Here is a 14,311-nt window from a genome sequence, read left to right as displayed (position 1 = left end):
CTGGACTTTTTCATGGCTAAACTTTACTTTGCTGATTAACTATTTTTAAAAATAAATTTGACTGAAAACATATGTGATTTTGCTACAGAGTTTGAGCTACAGTCAACAAATCGTCCTAAACACTTTATGACTCATAAGAACGCCAAAACATTTAAACAGCAACTTGGAACTAATAAGAAATGAAAAAGAAGAGTTTAAGAGAGTCTAGTTCCAGCTTCTTCTAAGAATTGGTTATTCTATCACTTACATTCATCTTTGATATTAAATCAAGCTTTTACTGGACTGGAAGTAGACCAGAAACCTACAGGTGCAGAACTTGTTTGTCATGGTTTCATTGATGCCAATTTAACAGTTGGGTGCAAGAGTTACAGATGATATTTTCAATAAATCCCAAAATAGCCAAACTCAAACAATCAAGTAGGTGACACACACCAGCCTTAAAACACCAGGAAAACAAAAATTGTACCAACCATTTTTTCATTTGCATTTATCAACCATTGCTGTAAATAAAGGGAGACGTGAGAAACCTATTGAAACTCGGTTAAAAAAATAACAGCAGATGTTTTCGGGTTTTTTAAACATTAGTTTCTTTAATAATTCATTCCAGTACATGGTTTAGGAATTACATATTATCAATAAACGTGTACACGGAGTATTTTACTGGAGGAAAGAAACTAGAATGGCACTCACTACGACACAGATCAGACAAGATACAAAGACTCTCTGTAAGCTCACCGATCCCAAACATAGACACTTTCATAAGAGAAAATCAGTCACGACTGTAACCAAAAGAAGATATTAAGAAAAGAAGAGACGTAAGGTATGAAAACATAATGAAACATATATATTTTATAATATATTTATATATATTGTAGCTTTTATTTTAAAAAAAGAAACTAAAAAAGAAGTGAAAAGCAATAAAATAAAAAAAGAGTAATACTTTTTGAGATGTAATGAGGTTTTATTTCAGCTACTATCGTTACTGAGACTGCTGCCACTGCTAAGATCTGGCCGTTCTCTTTTGTGAATCTGCTCGTGTGCTTTGAGATGACCTGATTGGCTGAAATTCTTCCCGCACTGCTGGCAGGTGTACGGCCGCTCGCCCGAGTGAATTTGCTGGTGTGCTTTAAGATGTCCCAAGCGGCCAAAGCTTTTGCCGCACTGGGTGCAGCCGAACGGTTTTTCCCCGGAGTGAATCTTCTCGTGTGTTTTGAGGACCCCTGAATTGCTGAAAGATTTGCCACACTGGGCGCAGCTGTACGGCTTCTCGCCCGTGTGGATTTGCTGGTGATTGCGGTAACTCGTCTCTTTAGTGAAGCTCTTGCCGCACAGCGAACAGCAGAAGGGCCGCTCTCCCGTGTGGCTCAACTGGTGGGCTTTGAGTTCCTTCGTTTGACTGAAGCACTTCCCGCACTCGGCGCAACTGAACGGCTTCTCGCCCGTGTGCAGCCGCTGGTGCGAGCGGAGGTCGTCCGCTTTGGTGAAACCCTTCGGGCAGTGTGCGCAGGTGTAAGGTTTTTGCCCCGTGTGGATGAGCTGGTGCCTTTTCAAGTTACCGGCCTGCCCGAAGCTCTTCCCACACTGGGAGCAAGTGTAAGGCCTCTCGCCGGTGTGGATGCGTTGGTGAGTCTTCAGGTTACCCAGGGTGCTGAAGCTCTTCCCGCACTGAGTGCAAGAGAACGGCTTCTCACCAGTGAGGTTGCGAGGTTTGCGTGGCCCGTGGCCTTTTGTGCTGGTTTGGTTGTGCGCAGCAGGCGCTTTGTTGGCCTGGACGGACGTCAGTTCGTAAAGGTTTCCAGAGGGGAAATCCGAGTCCATTTTCCCCATGCCGTCGATGACGGTCTCGGGCCGGAGCTTGTTGAGCTCGGTGCGCAGCTCCGCCATGTGGATGGACTCCAGGGTGTTCATCTCGGTCTTGATGTGGCTGGACATGAGGTTGGGTTCGTACTCGGTCTTGATGGCGGCGAGCTCGCTGGCGTAGTAGCTGTGCAGGTCCGAATGCTGCTCCGACTTGATGTACTCCAGGCTGTCCGAGACGTGGGTGATGTAGTCGAACACCAGGCTGGGTTCATAGTGTGACTTGTAGGAGTCCAGCTCCGTGCTGTGGAAGGAATGGAGGTCGCTGTGGTGCTCCGATTTGATGTAGTCGAGGCCGCTGATCTCCATCTTGATCTGCTCGGAGCCCAGCTCGGCCGTGCACAGGGGCTGAATCACCGAGAGGTCCACCGTGCTGATGGGGTCGAGGTCGGGCTCACTTTTGATGCACGGCAGCATAGCCATGGGCTCCACGATCTCGGACGCAAGCGAGCTGAGCGTAGGCGTGCTACATTCTGACGAGAGCATGGTTAAGGTCGGCGTGGCGCACTCCGCTCGCAAAGAGTCAAGTGGCGGAGAGTCGCATTCCGACACCAAATTATTTAGTCCTAAACTGATGCATTCTGTCTCCAACTCAGCCATCCTGGTGGAAGCTAGTCCACCGCCTGACCGAAGCTTCCGTTATGAGTAATATACCTTACTTTCACAGAGATAAAAGCGGGATTCCTGAGCGGGGATTGTCACTGCTGCCAAGGCAACCTCTGAACTGGGTTAGGAACAACCGTGAGTCCCCTGGCTCCTGGATGGAGAGGAAACAAACAAAGAAAAACATTCAATGTACAGCATTTAAACCGCAATTGAACGTCCCTTTATTAGTATAAAAATCGTAATAACTTCAGAAAAGATTTTGCACAATGGTACCAAAATTTCATATCCTGTTGTTAAAGTTTGAGCCCATGTCAACATCAAATCATTTTTTGGTGCTGTGTTCCACAGGAAAATGATGCACCAGTGCAAAACGCATTGCCAAAGACGGAGGAGAACCAACACACGCCTAGCAACAGTTGGTGTTCTTTCTTTGGAATAGTTTTCCATTAACGATTTAAATCCATGACTGTATTGATGTCTTTAAAATCAGAATTCTGACTTATTTTTATTTGCATTTGAATAACTTTGTCATTTTGGGCATCATGATTTAGAAAAGTGTAATGTTTTATGTATTTTTTTATTTTCTGTAAAGCACTTTGGCCTACCTTGATAGCTTTGAATATGCTTTAGGAATAAAGATTGAGTTAAGTTGAGACTTGGTGGACAATTTCATATTGTGATCTTTTTTATTTCCCAACAAACATAATATAACATAATGAAGAGCAAAGGATGCACATTAGTTGTGTACTTGATGCTTTATCTATCTATCTATCTATCTATCTATCTATCTATCTATCTATCTATCTATCTATCTATCTATCTATCTATATATCTAATTATATGCAATGGAGAATGATGGGAAATATAGTTTATTCACACAAGTTTCATCACAGACCTGGTAACTGACTAGCTTTATTGCAATGCATAAACAATGAACAAAATGTATAACAACTATACTGTACAATTGCACAATTCACAATTACATCTTATGACTTCAAGCCATCTCTCATTATTGATTTGATTCGGTTGTGATGATCAGTTTTCCACTGGTAGGCTCATTTTTATTTGGTGGCATTCATTTGGACTGAACACATGAATGCAATTACTCTGACACGACTTGAAAGCACCATGTGCAGGACTTTAGCTGTCAAAATTTTATCTACACTAAGGGCAAAAGTTTAAAAAGTAATGCTAGATCAAACACCGATTCACATGATTTGATATTTTGCACACTTCAAAAGTCATTTCAAAATGGCTGTTTCTTGACTGCATGACAAACCTGTTTATGCAAAACTCAAAATTAGTTGACACCTTTGTTATATTTTTGCTCTGCAGTACACTAATAAATGCTTATAGCATCAGCTATGAATGAAAACATTAACCTGTTAAATGACACGCATTTTCACATCAAGATGTCAAAGTCAATCTGACACATTGGAGAATCATTACAACCAGATGTTTACATCAGAATTTTTTATGAAATAGTAACACAAAATATAAAAACCAAGCAAATTTGTGCGGGAACAAAACAAAAGAGGGAGACTCAAGCTTATAAGTGTATAATTACAACGTCGTCGCGTCATTTGTGTAATTGTGTGTGCTGACTGTCTAGAAGTACAAATTTGGGCCGGCGAAAAATAGGAAGACAGAACCAAAAAAAAATAAAAAATATAAGAAAACTTTACGTAACGTTAGATGTACTTTGTAAAAAAGCGCAAAAAGGCTCGTTGATTTTTTTTTTACCGAGAATCACTAAGCAACTAGTCAAGGTAGCTTCGCTAGTTCGCCACGCATCATGCACTTTTCTGCTGCCTTTCTTGAATCTGGCGGCGTTTTTGCACACAATAAATCTTTTGCATTTTCTTTTTCCACCAAGAGAACCGTTTAATCCACGACGCCTGGTAACGGCGACCGTGTTATACGAGCACAGAACGGGTAGCGAATAGCGGGTATATCGGCATGCAGGGCGCGTTTCGGTGTTTCCAGCGGTGGTGATGAAGAACATACAAAGACAGGAGGGTGAAAATGCCACAGCTTCAGCATGCGCGAGCCAGTGGCCATCTTGTTTGTAGCTGAACGTCGCTGCATCAGCCAACTGAACGATCCGCTGAGGGAAAGTTGAGCCAGCTGCAACTTTCGAACGTAAACGTCGATTCGTTCACCTTTGCATAACAATGCAAAAACGCTCGCTGCGATTGAAGAGCGTATGTGGTGAGTTGCATGACTTGCGCGGTACATGCACACTCTCATCACTACCTATCAGGAGAGACAGGAGGAGGAAAAAAAAGATGAAGACAGGAGAACGCGAATAAAAACGCTCGTGAGGACGCCTCGGCGATTTTTTACCTGTTCATTGCTCTTTTTTCGGCCGTCAACGCGCCGAAGCGGAACCCACACCAAACCCCTGCCGGACCCGCCACGTCCACCTCGGCCCCAGCGTCCAGCAGCCTCCCTGTCGCACACACTCCTTCTTTCCCCCTCTCTCCTCCCTCTCATTGACTAATTCCGCTTCGTTTTCACTCCAGTTGTCGCTTTCCTCCGTTTCAGCCGTTGTACTTCCGTCGTAAAAATGTAAATGCGCGCGCAGCAGTACCGTTTTCTGAGCAGCTACTTTGTTTACTTCCGACAAACGCTCGTTTTCGTGCGTATTATCAAAGGACGCACGGTCGAGGGAAATGAAATGAACATCTGCACGTACTAAGCTAATAGTGTTTTGTGCGACCAGATGTGTTTTCATACTCTTGCTCATTTAGTGCTATCATGCATCATCTGAAGGAACACCCATCAGCAGTTACCCCTCATGACAAAAGCTGAGTGCTAGAGAGGAGCATCACATGCCCGGACACTCCAGAGTTGTTATGAAGTGGATAGATATTGCATGGTTATCATCAAGCAATGATGTGTAAATTATGAGACCTGCATTCCATTTTAAATGACAAGTGGGCCATTAGTAATAAATTAAAATATTATTTTATTCTATTCTTTTGTCTTTTATGCATAAAATGCCAATAATATAAATTGCTGTAGCCTACAAAATATTGAGAGTAAATGGTAAAAATGAATCAAATAAAATGCATAAGAGGTATGTGTTGTGCTGTGGATGTGGTTACTAACATCTGTTATTGCTTAGTACATCACAATAGCATCAAACAGGAAGTCTTTTTCGAATTGCATCTAGCTGGAGGACTTTACTGTAGAATTTATTAGAAAGCTAAAACACGCTTAGGGATATTTATTTGGTTGTCTTTTGCCCATCTGTGGATCCAGGCTTCGGAAAAACATTCATCTCTCATGATCCCAGCTGTAGTCCATAGAGTTTAGAAACGCACCCAACTCAAAAATGCACTGGTATGAATGAAGGAAGCAGAGATTATGGATAATACAAGATACAATTCAAGACTCAGAATGAAAAATGACAAAGGGTGTAATGGATGCAATTTTCCACCTTTTAATGTATTGCCATAATTCAGATGTACAACTACTTCAAGTCACATTAAAAGACATTTCAGTGATAGAACCCCCCCCCCCCCCCACCTTTTGAAAAAGTAAATGCTGGTTATAACAGGCATTCTTAAGATGTAAAAACAAATCAAAATCATTCAACCAAAAACAAATATATAACTTCCCTATAGTAACAATTTCTGATCATTGACCAAATTTTCTGCAACATTGAAAAGAATTAGATTTAGCATTGATTTTCTGTGCATGTGGTTCATAATTACCTGGATCAAAACAATGATTTTCTGTAAATTACACTGTAAAAAAAAAAAGTTGCGTTAAATTTAAGTACAACCAACTTGGACGTTGAAGTAATTTCAACTTAAATTACATTAAACTGACTTAAAAAAATGAGTTGTCAAAAAACATACGTTGTCATAACTTATTGGTCACATAATTTTTTACAGTGTAACAAATATGAATTAAGTAGAGTTTTCATTAATCACCCAAACACTTTTCCCCCCAATTTAGAGATGTTTATTTCAACAAAATTATTACTGAATGTAAACGCAAAGGCATTAATTAAAATTTAACGGAGCACATGTAATTGTCTATTTTCACCATGCAACTATATGTGAAAAGGTCCTGAGGTAATGAACTGAGCAAACAAACAAAATCTGATTTCCATGTAAAGCTTTCAGACTACCAACAAAACTGAGGTATGGATGTGTGGAATAACAGTGCAAAATATATACTGGAGAAAAGAAATAAAATAAAGGAAAAGTAAATGGTACAAACGTAATACTTGGCATTTATTGGTCAAATGCTGATCCTCTATAATCCATTCAGAGCTACTCTTAACACAACAGAAAACTACTAAACATCCATGGAAAAGAGTTGATCCAATTGGTCTGAAGAAGAGTTCTTTTCAATACAATGCAATACAGATTCTTAATAAAACAGATAAAAGGAGTCATCATGCAAAACATAAAACAAAACATCAAAATGCTCAAGTAGTTTGTAAGAATGCAGTTCTCTGGGAGAATGAATGACTGCAAAGGTCTTAGAACTAATTTTTATGACTGTTTGGCATAAGGTTGATTTTGCTTCATAAAAAAGGGTACAAAAATGAACAGGCAAAAGCATTCTTACAGGATATCAATGCTGGTCAATTGAGTTATCACCATCAACTTCATGGAAAGTCAGTGACTGCAGACGCGCACACATAAACTATTTTAGGCACTACATACCGCACAAAGTTGTAATGTCTTTTTTTTTTTTTTTTTTACAAGAGACTGCATCACACATTCGCTATTACTAACAGAATAAACAGCTGCACCCCAAAGAGATTATACATGCGCAGTTTCTTTAATTCATGGTGATAAATAGATGAGTGTACATGGGGCCATTTCACTGCATTCAACTAAATGCATAATTCTAGTCCTTCAATATTAATTTAAATTGCTTATTGTAACCCAGAACAACTGGAAATATACCAATTTCACCAGACCCTGTTCAGTCATTTGGATCAATCAACTATAATTCACCCAAAAACGTAAAATCTGTAATAATTTACTCACCCTAATGTTGTTCCAAGCCTGTATGAATTACTTTCTTGTGAGGAACTTTAAAGAAGATGTTTCGAGAAATGTAATTTCATTTTTGGGTGAATTATCCCTTTCCAGTATCGTTCTCCTGCATTGATGGAACAAACAAAGTTTTTTTAACAATTTTAATTACACAGAAGTCAGATCTGACTAGCAGTAACATGGATAAAGAGAACTACTACAATATCTATAGCTGACTGTTCAGATGAAAGCACTAACCATGAGAAAGGAGGAGTTCTGGTAAGTTCTTAGCAAAGGCATGGTGCTAAACAATGAATTAATCAGCTTAAATCTTGAATGATTAAATCTAGGCACTAGCAACAGATATTGTACTTCTTTATAGTCTACTAATGAAGTTAAGGGTGTGTTCACACTTGTAGCTTGGTTCGGACCAAAAAAACACATTTAGTCCTGGTCTGCTAAGCGTTCACCTGGTCTCTTTGGTTCACGTTGCGTTCATATTTCATTTGAACCGCACCAGAGTTCGTTTGGAAGCGGAGCGAGACCCATCTTTTCAGCGGTCTCGACACGCTTCTTTGAGGCACACCAGAGTACAGATGGTAGCGTTCACACTTATTCAAATGAACCGCACTAACAGAGCAATCGCACCAGGGTTCGTTTTTTTTTTTTTACCAAACATGCCAAGTGTAAACCACGTTAAGATACTTATATACCTGAAAATAAGCTTAGACCCTGTCCCAAATGGAACCCTAAGCCCTTGCAATCTTCCTCCGAGTCCGCACTTTTGTGACGTAATGTGGACTGAACTGACATGCGCACGCAGCAGCCATTGTAAGACCACAAGTGCATATGAAGTGTGCCATTTGGGACAGGGCCTTAGGGCTCATTATATAACATGTAATGGCCCATAATGAAAAAACAAAAAAAACAAATAAAATACTATATAACATGTAATGGCCCATAATGAAAAAAAAAAAAACGCAAAAAAAAATTACAATCTTTTAAGAGCATGTATGTTCAAATACAGTTCCCTTCATTGTACTCTTTGGGTCGCAAGTTCTTGGTACCTTCCTACAGAGATATTAGATAGTGTTCAACAAAATAAGCCACATTTTTAAATGCACAATCAAATAATAAGTAGGCCAACAGCAAGTCCCGTTCCATTTGTAAACGTTTCTTTTGAACAGGACCTTAACAAGTCCCAAAGTATATGGTCCCATCGATGAGGTATTGATCCAAGAAGTAACAGTAACACCTTGTACTTTTTTCCAATCATGCTATATTGTAAATCTTCAGGGAATGTGCGTAACAAGTAGGACTTCGCTGTTAGCGTTCCCTTCGATATAGGGCAGGGTTCGTCTGCCTCTCTGAAAACTGTAGATAACAGCTTCCATAAGGAAGACTCCATATTTAGATGTATGCCACCGATGCTGGGAAAACCAAATATCACAACCAGCAACTGAGCCTTTCTCAAAGTTCAAGATGTAGAGCCATGCAAACACTACAACGCAATCAGTACAGGAAGACACTACTCTAGTTGAGGATACTGGGAAAGTCAGATCCGCTTATAGTCACTGAAACAAGAATATGAAGGGTTAGGAACTTCAAGTTTCTTTCCAATAACCATTTCAAAGCACTTTTCTTGTCCTCCTAACACCAACTTCATCCTTAAACTCCTTGCCTCTTGAAGACAGCTTCTTGGTTGTGCATGTCACGCGATGATGACAATTGTGCAACTTCAAGTCAAAAACTGCAAGCCATCCTCTATCCATGGTGAAAGGTTAAAGAAAAAATTTAGAATCGGACATACAAGTCAAAACCTTAATCATATAAAAAATTCAGTATGACATCTGAACATAAGAGGTATTTCATGTTGAGTAATAAGTCAGTAAGGAAAAGATGGTCGATTTGATCGCAGGAGACGCATTACACTATCTCTTGTTCATTTTTACACATTTAAAAAGTTTGTATAAAAAAAGAAAAAAAAAGACAAGACCACCATGCTGCAAGGGATCTATCAACTGCTCTCCTTTCCTTTTCCATGATAGTTTCATTAAACGTATGAAATATTTACAAAGTTTTATGAAAAGATTACACCAAATGGAAAAAGGAAATTCTTCAATCTTATTGTGATGTCAATATAGCCCTACTCTGATATTTACACTGTGTACACAGCTTGATACTGGTATTTGTTTCTTCCAATTTTCCCCAAAATTAGGGAACCAAAACAAAGGAAAAAAAAAACATTTTAAATCATGTCAGATGACAAATCCTTTATGTCCGAGTACCTTTCAACTAGCAAAAAAGGCTACGAGTTTTTTGTACTTCCTTCAGTACTTGAAACTAGGGATGCTCCGATAGATTGGCCGCAGATCCGATCTCACAAACCGATCCCAATTTGATGACGTCAAACTTTAGCGCCGCAGTCCTGTTCTAAAGAAATTGGAACATTGGCTAAAGGATTTAACAGACCGTATTCAGAGCAGCGCCATGACAGGTGTGAAAGTGAGGCTGTGAGGGATAGACTTACCATGGTTTCAATGGCCTCCGCTGTAAAAGCTGTATAAAGCCCCTAGATCACTTATAATTTTCCACAGATCATATTGGCGGGAGTTGTTCGTCTACTAGAATTTCTCGGAAAGATATTTTTGCAGTGTTTCATCAGCAGAACAATCCAAAAACACATTAAATAGTAGAACATCCCACTGAAGAGATATATGTCTATCCCTCACAGCCTTGCTTTCATTCATAAAAAAATCAAAGATGATGTTGCTGTGAATAAGGTCTATAACGAACCTGATTCACCACCTCTGTCGTCTGCTATCGGTGTCTGAGGGAGGGCTCAGGCAGCTCCTCCAAACACACACACACACACACACACACACACACACAGACACACACACAGCAGACAGCGACAGGGAAACTGAGGATTTTTCATTCTTCAGGTCAAATCATATTTTCTTGAAAAAAATCAGTTTGCCATCAGTTGTCAGAAGATGAAAGCGATATCTTTGTCGTAGTATCCTTTCAACCTTTTAAGGGGATTTCCCATGACTGGCATCAGCTCTGTTCAATGCACTGAATTAACGCCACTGAAGAGAAACATCAGCTTCAGAGTAACCCAGGTGACTCGTTGCTAATCGATTAAGCTTTGTAAAGTGGCGCTCAAAGTTAAAATAATTTCAACATCTTGTGGAGCAACAATGTAACTGCACTGACTGACAGCCAGCAATTATGTTCAGTTATAAAGTCTTGTAGGCTCTTTAATAAGCCAAAGTATCTTAATATGGATGGTGTTTTGAGTAAGCTGTTTTTAAAATGGCGTATCAAAAATGTTAAAATCAATATTTGTTGTGCTTCTTTATTTGATTCTCAATTACAAAATTACTGTAAATAATATAACCAAGGCAACATCTGTGGTATTACTTTATCTGAAAAAAAAGAAGCTAACAATTACAGTCAACAGAGAGCGTACATATCACTTCTATAAAGCTTAAATGATCAGGATCGGCTGATAATGATAAGAAATCGATAGTCGGTATCGGCTGCAAAAAAATCCTGATCGGAGCATCCCTACTTGAAATGAATTTGAGAGTCTGACTCTTCTCTGCAAACAAACAAACATTTGAAAACATCCCTTTCCATTTGCTAAATTTTCTCTGAATATGAACACGTTCTCATATTGTTTTGTCCGTGTGCGTCCGTATGTGAGCCTGAAGCCTTGAAGACTGGGAGAAACTCTTTCCACATTGTGGGCATTGGTTGAGCGTCTCCTCGTGCGTTTGCCGGTGAGCTCTGAGAAGATGCGGTCGGCTGAACTTTCTGCCGCACTCTTTGCAAGCATGGGATTTCCTCCTACCTTTGGGCTTCGAGGACTCACACCTGCCCATCGTCTCGTCGTCATCTTCGTCGTCCACCTCGTCTTCATCCTCCACTTCCTTTTTCTTATTCGCCTGGTTACTCTTTGAACCTTTGCCGACTCGCGAATCAGCTGGGTCCACGGACACTTCTTGATTGGGAACAGCATCCATGGACTCATCGTCATCCTCGAGCAGCTGGGATGGAAGCGTCAGGAGTCTTTGCAACATAGACGGGGATCTGATTTGAGAGTCGTCGCCTGTATATAAAAAGAGAGCGACTTGAAACGTTGGTATGCTTTTAAATAATAACCGCACTAGATCATCAGCACAGCGCCACCTACCTGTGGAGCTGACGACAGGAACGCCTTGTGTGTTTGAGGATAGCGAAACGACCTCCATATCGTCTACCTGCAACCAGGGCGGCTGTCCCACCTCAAGCTCCAGTTTCCTTTGAGTGGCCAAGCAAGACGGCATGAGGGCGTCTCTGATTAGGCTGTCCATGCTAGTTACCGAGCCCGAGCTCAGCTCGGTGCGCTCCTCCATACTGGTGGTGACCTCTTTGATTTGCCAGAAGTCACTGCACCACTTCTGCCCAAAGACTTTGTCCAGGATGGGCACCCAGTCTTGAGCCACTGTAATGACAGTCTGCTTGTCTGGTTCTGTTGAGGAAAAAAAAAAAATCAATTAAGGAGGAAATTAAGAACAATGACTTATTTTTAAGCTTAATTTACTCCAGGGTTATACACTGGACTAAACTGGAAATCCAAATGAACTTTGCTTGCTGATTTAGCAAACAAGGATCCAGAAGAATTTAGTTGTATTTAATTTGTAAATATGTAGAAATCGCTTTTAAATACCTGGGACATTTCGCAAAGTGATTTTTCATTTGAAAGCAACAACTTAGAATTACAAGTTAGAATTAAATTGTTAGAGTAACTGAAAAACAATGTTTCAAACATGTTTCAGCACAAGCACTTGGGTCTGGGGCTGTTTATACCCGGCCACTTCATGCGTTTTCTGTGAAAAGACTAGGTGTAAATGCCCTCCGAAACGCATTCGAGACCGATTTAAATCCGATCGCTCAAACCACTTCAGGAGATGGTCTGGGCCGCATTTCAGACGAAACTGGACAAGTGTAAATGCATCTGGTCGTTGAAACAAAATATGTAAATTTTACTCGTCCAAAAAATGCTTAAAAAATAAACGTGTGAGAGCGTGTCATGGGTTATATGACATGTTACAGCCAGATATGACAGCGCTACTGCAGCAAGCATCACCGCAGATGAGCGATCTATTCATCAAACCATGCAAACTATCGCAAATCAAAGTGAAAAAGTCGCAGACGCTTAACGCACAATCATCTTCATTTAAAGTAAAGAAACGAAATGATCTTACCATTGCTGTTGCCACTCTCTCCTATTGCAGTCTTTGATTTTGAAATTAGCTGATCAATAAAATGCAGCTCGTATCTGTTACTTTCGGTGACGTGAACTCCATTAAATCTGCATATAGCACGGGAATTGAATATCGGATTTATATCCGTTTTGCGAAAACACATTTATGTGACCAGGTGTAAATGGAATCGTTTTGATAAATCAGATAGCTATCTGATCAGTAAAAAACACATGAAGTGACCAGGTGTAAACATGCCCTTATTCACTAATTACCTGCAATACAGACAATATCTGTCTGAGGATGTTTAAAGAGAGCAATCTTGGGACGAATTGTTGGCCAGGTCTGCTTTGTTTTTACATAAGAGCTTAAAAATAGAATTTTAAATGAAACCCAAAGAACAGATGGCAAAACAAAGTATTTTTGTTTCTGGTCTATCCACTGTTGAACAATAAACTGAGGCGTGCCAAAATAATGTGTTAATAACAGGGGAAATTCAGTTTTGGTGTGTTGCTGTTTTTGAACAATGGCCATTTTTACTTAAAAGAGACATTTATGTGCATTTTTCTATTGATCGTGGGAGTTATAATTCGTCAAATCACAAGAAAATGATGCCAAAAAGCTGCATATCCAGCCTGATATCCAATCACAATGTAGGAACACTGTTACATTGACATTCAGTTACAGTAAAGTATTACTGTCAGGGTAATCTGCTGAATCCTCCGCAACTTAGCTCTCAGAACTGATCTGAAAGACAGTTCACCTGCACCAAATAAATTGCATTTGTACGGTTACCTGGTTTTCATAATTCTTTTAGTGAACCGTGTGCTAAAACAATGCAGACCTTGCATGCAAATAAACAATGTTATCAGCAGGCACATTTCATTTGGATTCAATTCTTCCCACATTGTTCTAAACAAAAATGAAGCAATTCTATCCAACTTTACATTTCGGTATGTTAAAAAACACTTTTAATTAGCAAGAATGCTTTAAATTTATTAAAAGTGACACTAAAGACATTTATAATGTCTATTTCATATAAATGATATCTTTTTGAACTTTGTACCATTGGTGGGCTCAGTTTGATCCTTTTCCCACTCTTTTTTGGGTGATTGGTCCTGCCGGCCTTTCAACTCTTGCTTTTCTACATTGGAACTGCTTGGAGAGGCGGAGTCATTTTCAAAGTCTTCCGGTACCACTGCAACCACGTCACTGGTTGCCACTATGTTCTTTTCCTGTAGCTGCTCTTTCATTATCTGGTTTTCCCGCTCCTTCTTGGTGAACTCCAAGAGCAGGTCGTCAAAGCTGTCTTCCACAATTTTGGTCAGTTCACTAACGGCGAATTCCAGCACTCGTTCCATAACAGATTTTAACTGACCTTAAAAATGGAGACAAAATGGGGGACATCATGATATATTTACTATGTTCTTATGACAGAAACAGGTAGTTACTGCAAATAAACCCTCCAATCTCTCTCTGCACCATCCACACACCGCAGCGAACTGCACCAAATAAGACCGCTGGCTGACATTTACGAGAATCACACCAATTTGCTTCCCTCCTTACTCTCAGCAAGCAAAAGTTCAGATT

At 40.1% G+C, this 14,311-nt stretch overlaps 2 protein-coding genes across 6 annotated transcripts in view; both read right to left on the bottom strand.

Annotated features, from left to right (window-relative positions):
- Window positions 1-576: 576 nt before the first annotated feature.
- Window positions 577-5,031, bottom strand: LOC308697645 (uncharacterized protein). Its single transcript, XM_081377023.1, has 2 exons — window positions 4,810-5,031; window positions 577-2,614 (listed from the first exon to the last, which is right to left on the bottom strand). The coding sequence occupies exon 2, from the start codon at window positions 2,455-2,457 to the stop codon at window positions 967-969; it is 1,491 nt and encodes a 496-aa protein (XP_081233149.1). The 5' UTR covers window positions 2,458-2,614; window positions 4,810-5,031; the 3' UTR covers window positions 577-966.
- Window positions 5,032-10,762: 5,731 nt separating this feature from the next.
- The window catches only part of LOC308697646 (uncharacterized protein), a 72,881-nt gene continuing 69,332 nt past the window's right edge, over window positions 10,763-14,311 (bottom strand). For all 5 annotated transcript variants that reach the window (XM_081377026.1, XM_081377025.1, XM_081377027.1 and 2 more), the window contains 3 exons: window positions 13,788-14,099; window positions 11,671-11,988; window positions 10,763-11,586 (listed from right to left, as the gene is read on the bottom strand). In XM_081377026.1, coding sequence (XP_081233152.1) covers window positions 11,147-11,586; window positions 11,671-11,988; window positions 13,788-14,099 — 1,070 coding nt within the window. In that variant the 3' untranslated portion in view covers window positions 10,763-11,146. The remainder of the gene's footprint in view (window positions 11,587-11,670; window positions 11,989-13,787; window positions 14,100-14,311) is intronic.

The sequence above is a fragment of the Scardinius erythrophthalmus genome, assembly GCF_964197995.2.
Source record: "Scardinius erythrophthalmus genome assembly, chromosome: 10".
Lineage (NCBI taxonomy): Eukaryota > Metazoa > Chordata > Actinopteri > Cypriniformes > Leuciscidae > Scardinius > Scardinius erythrophthalmus.
This window is presented reverse-complemented; position numbering and strand designations above follow the sequence as displayed.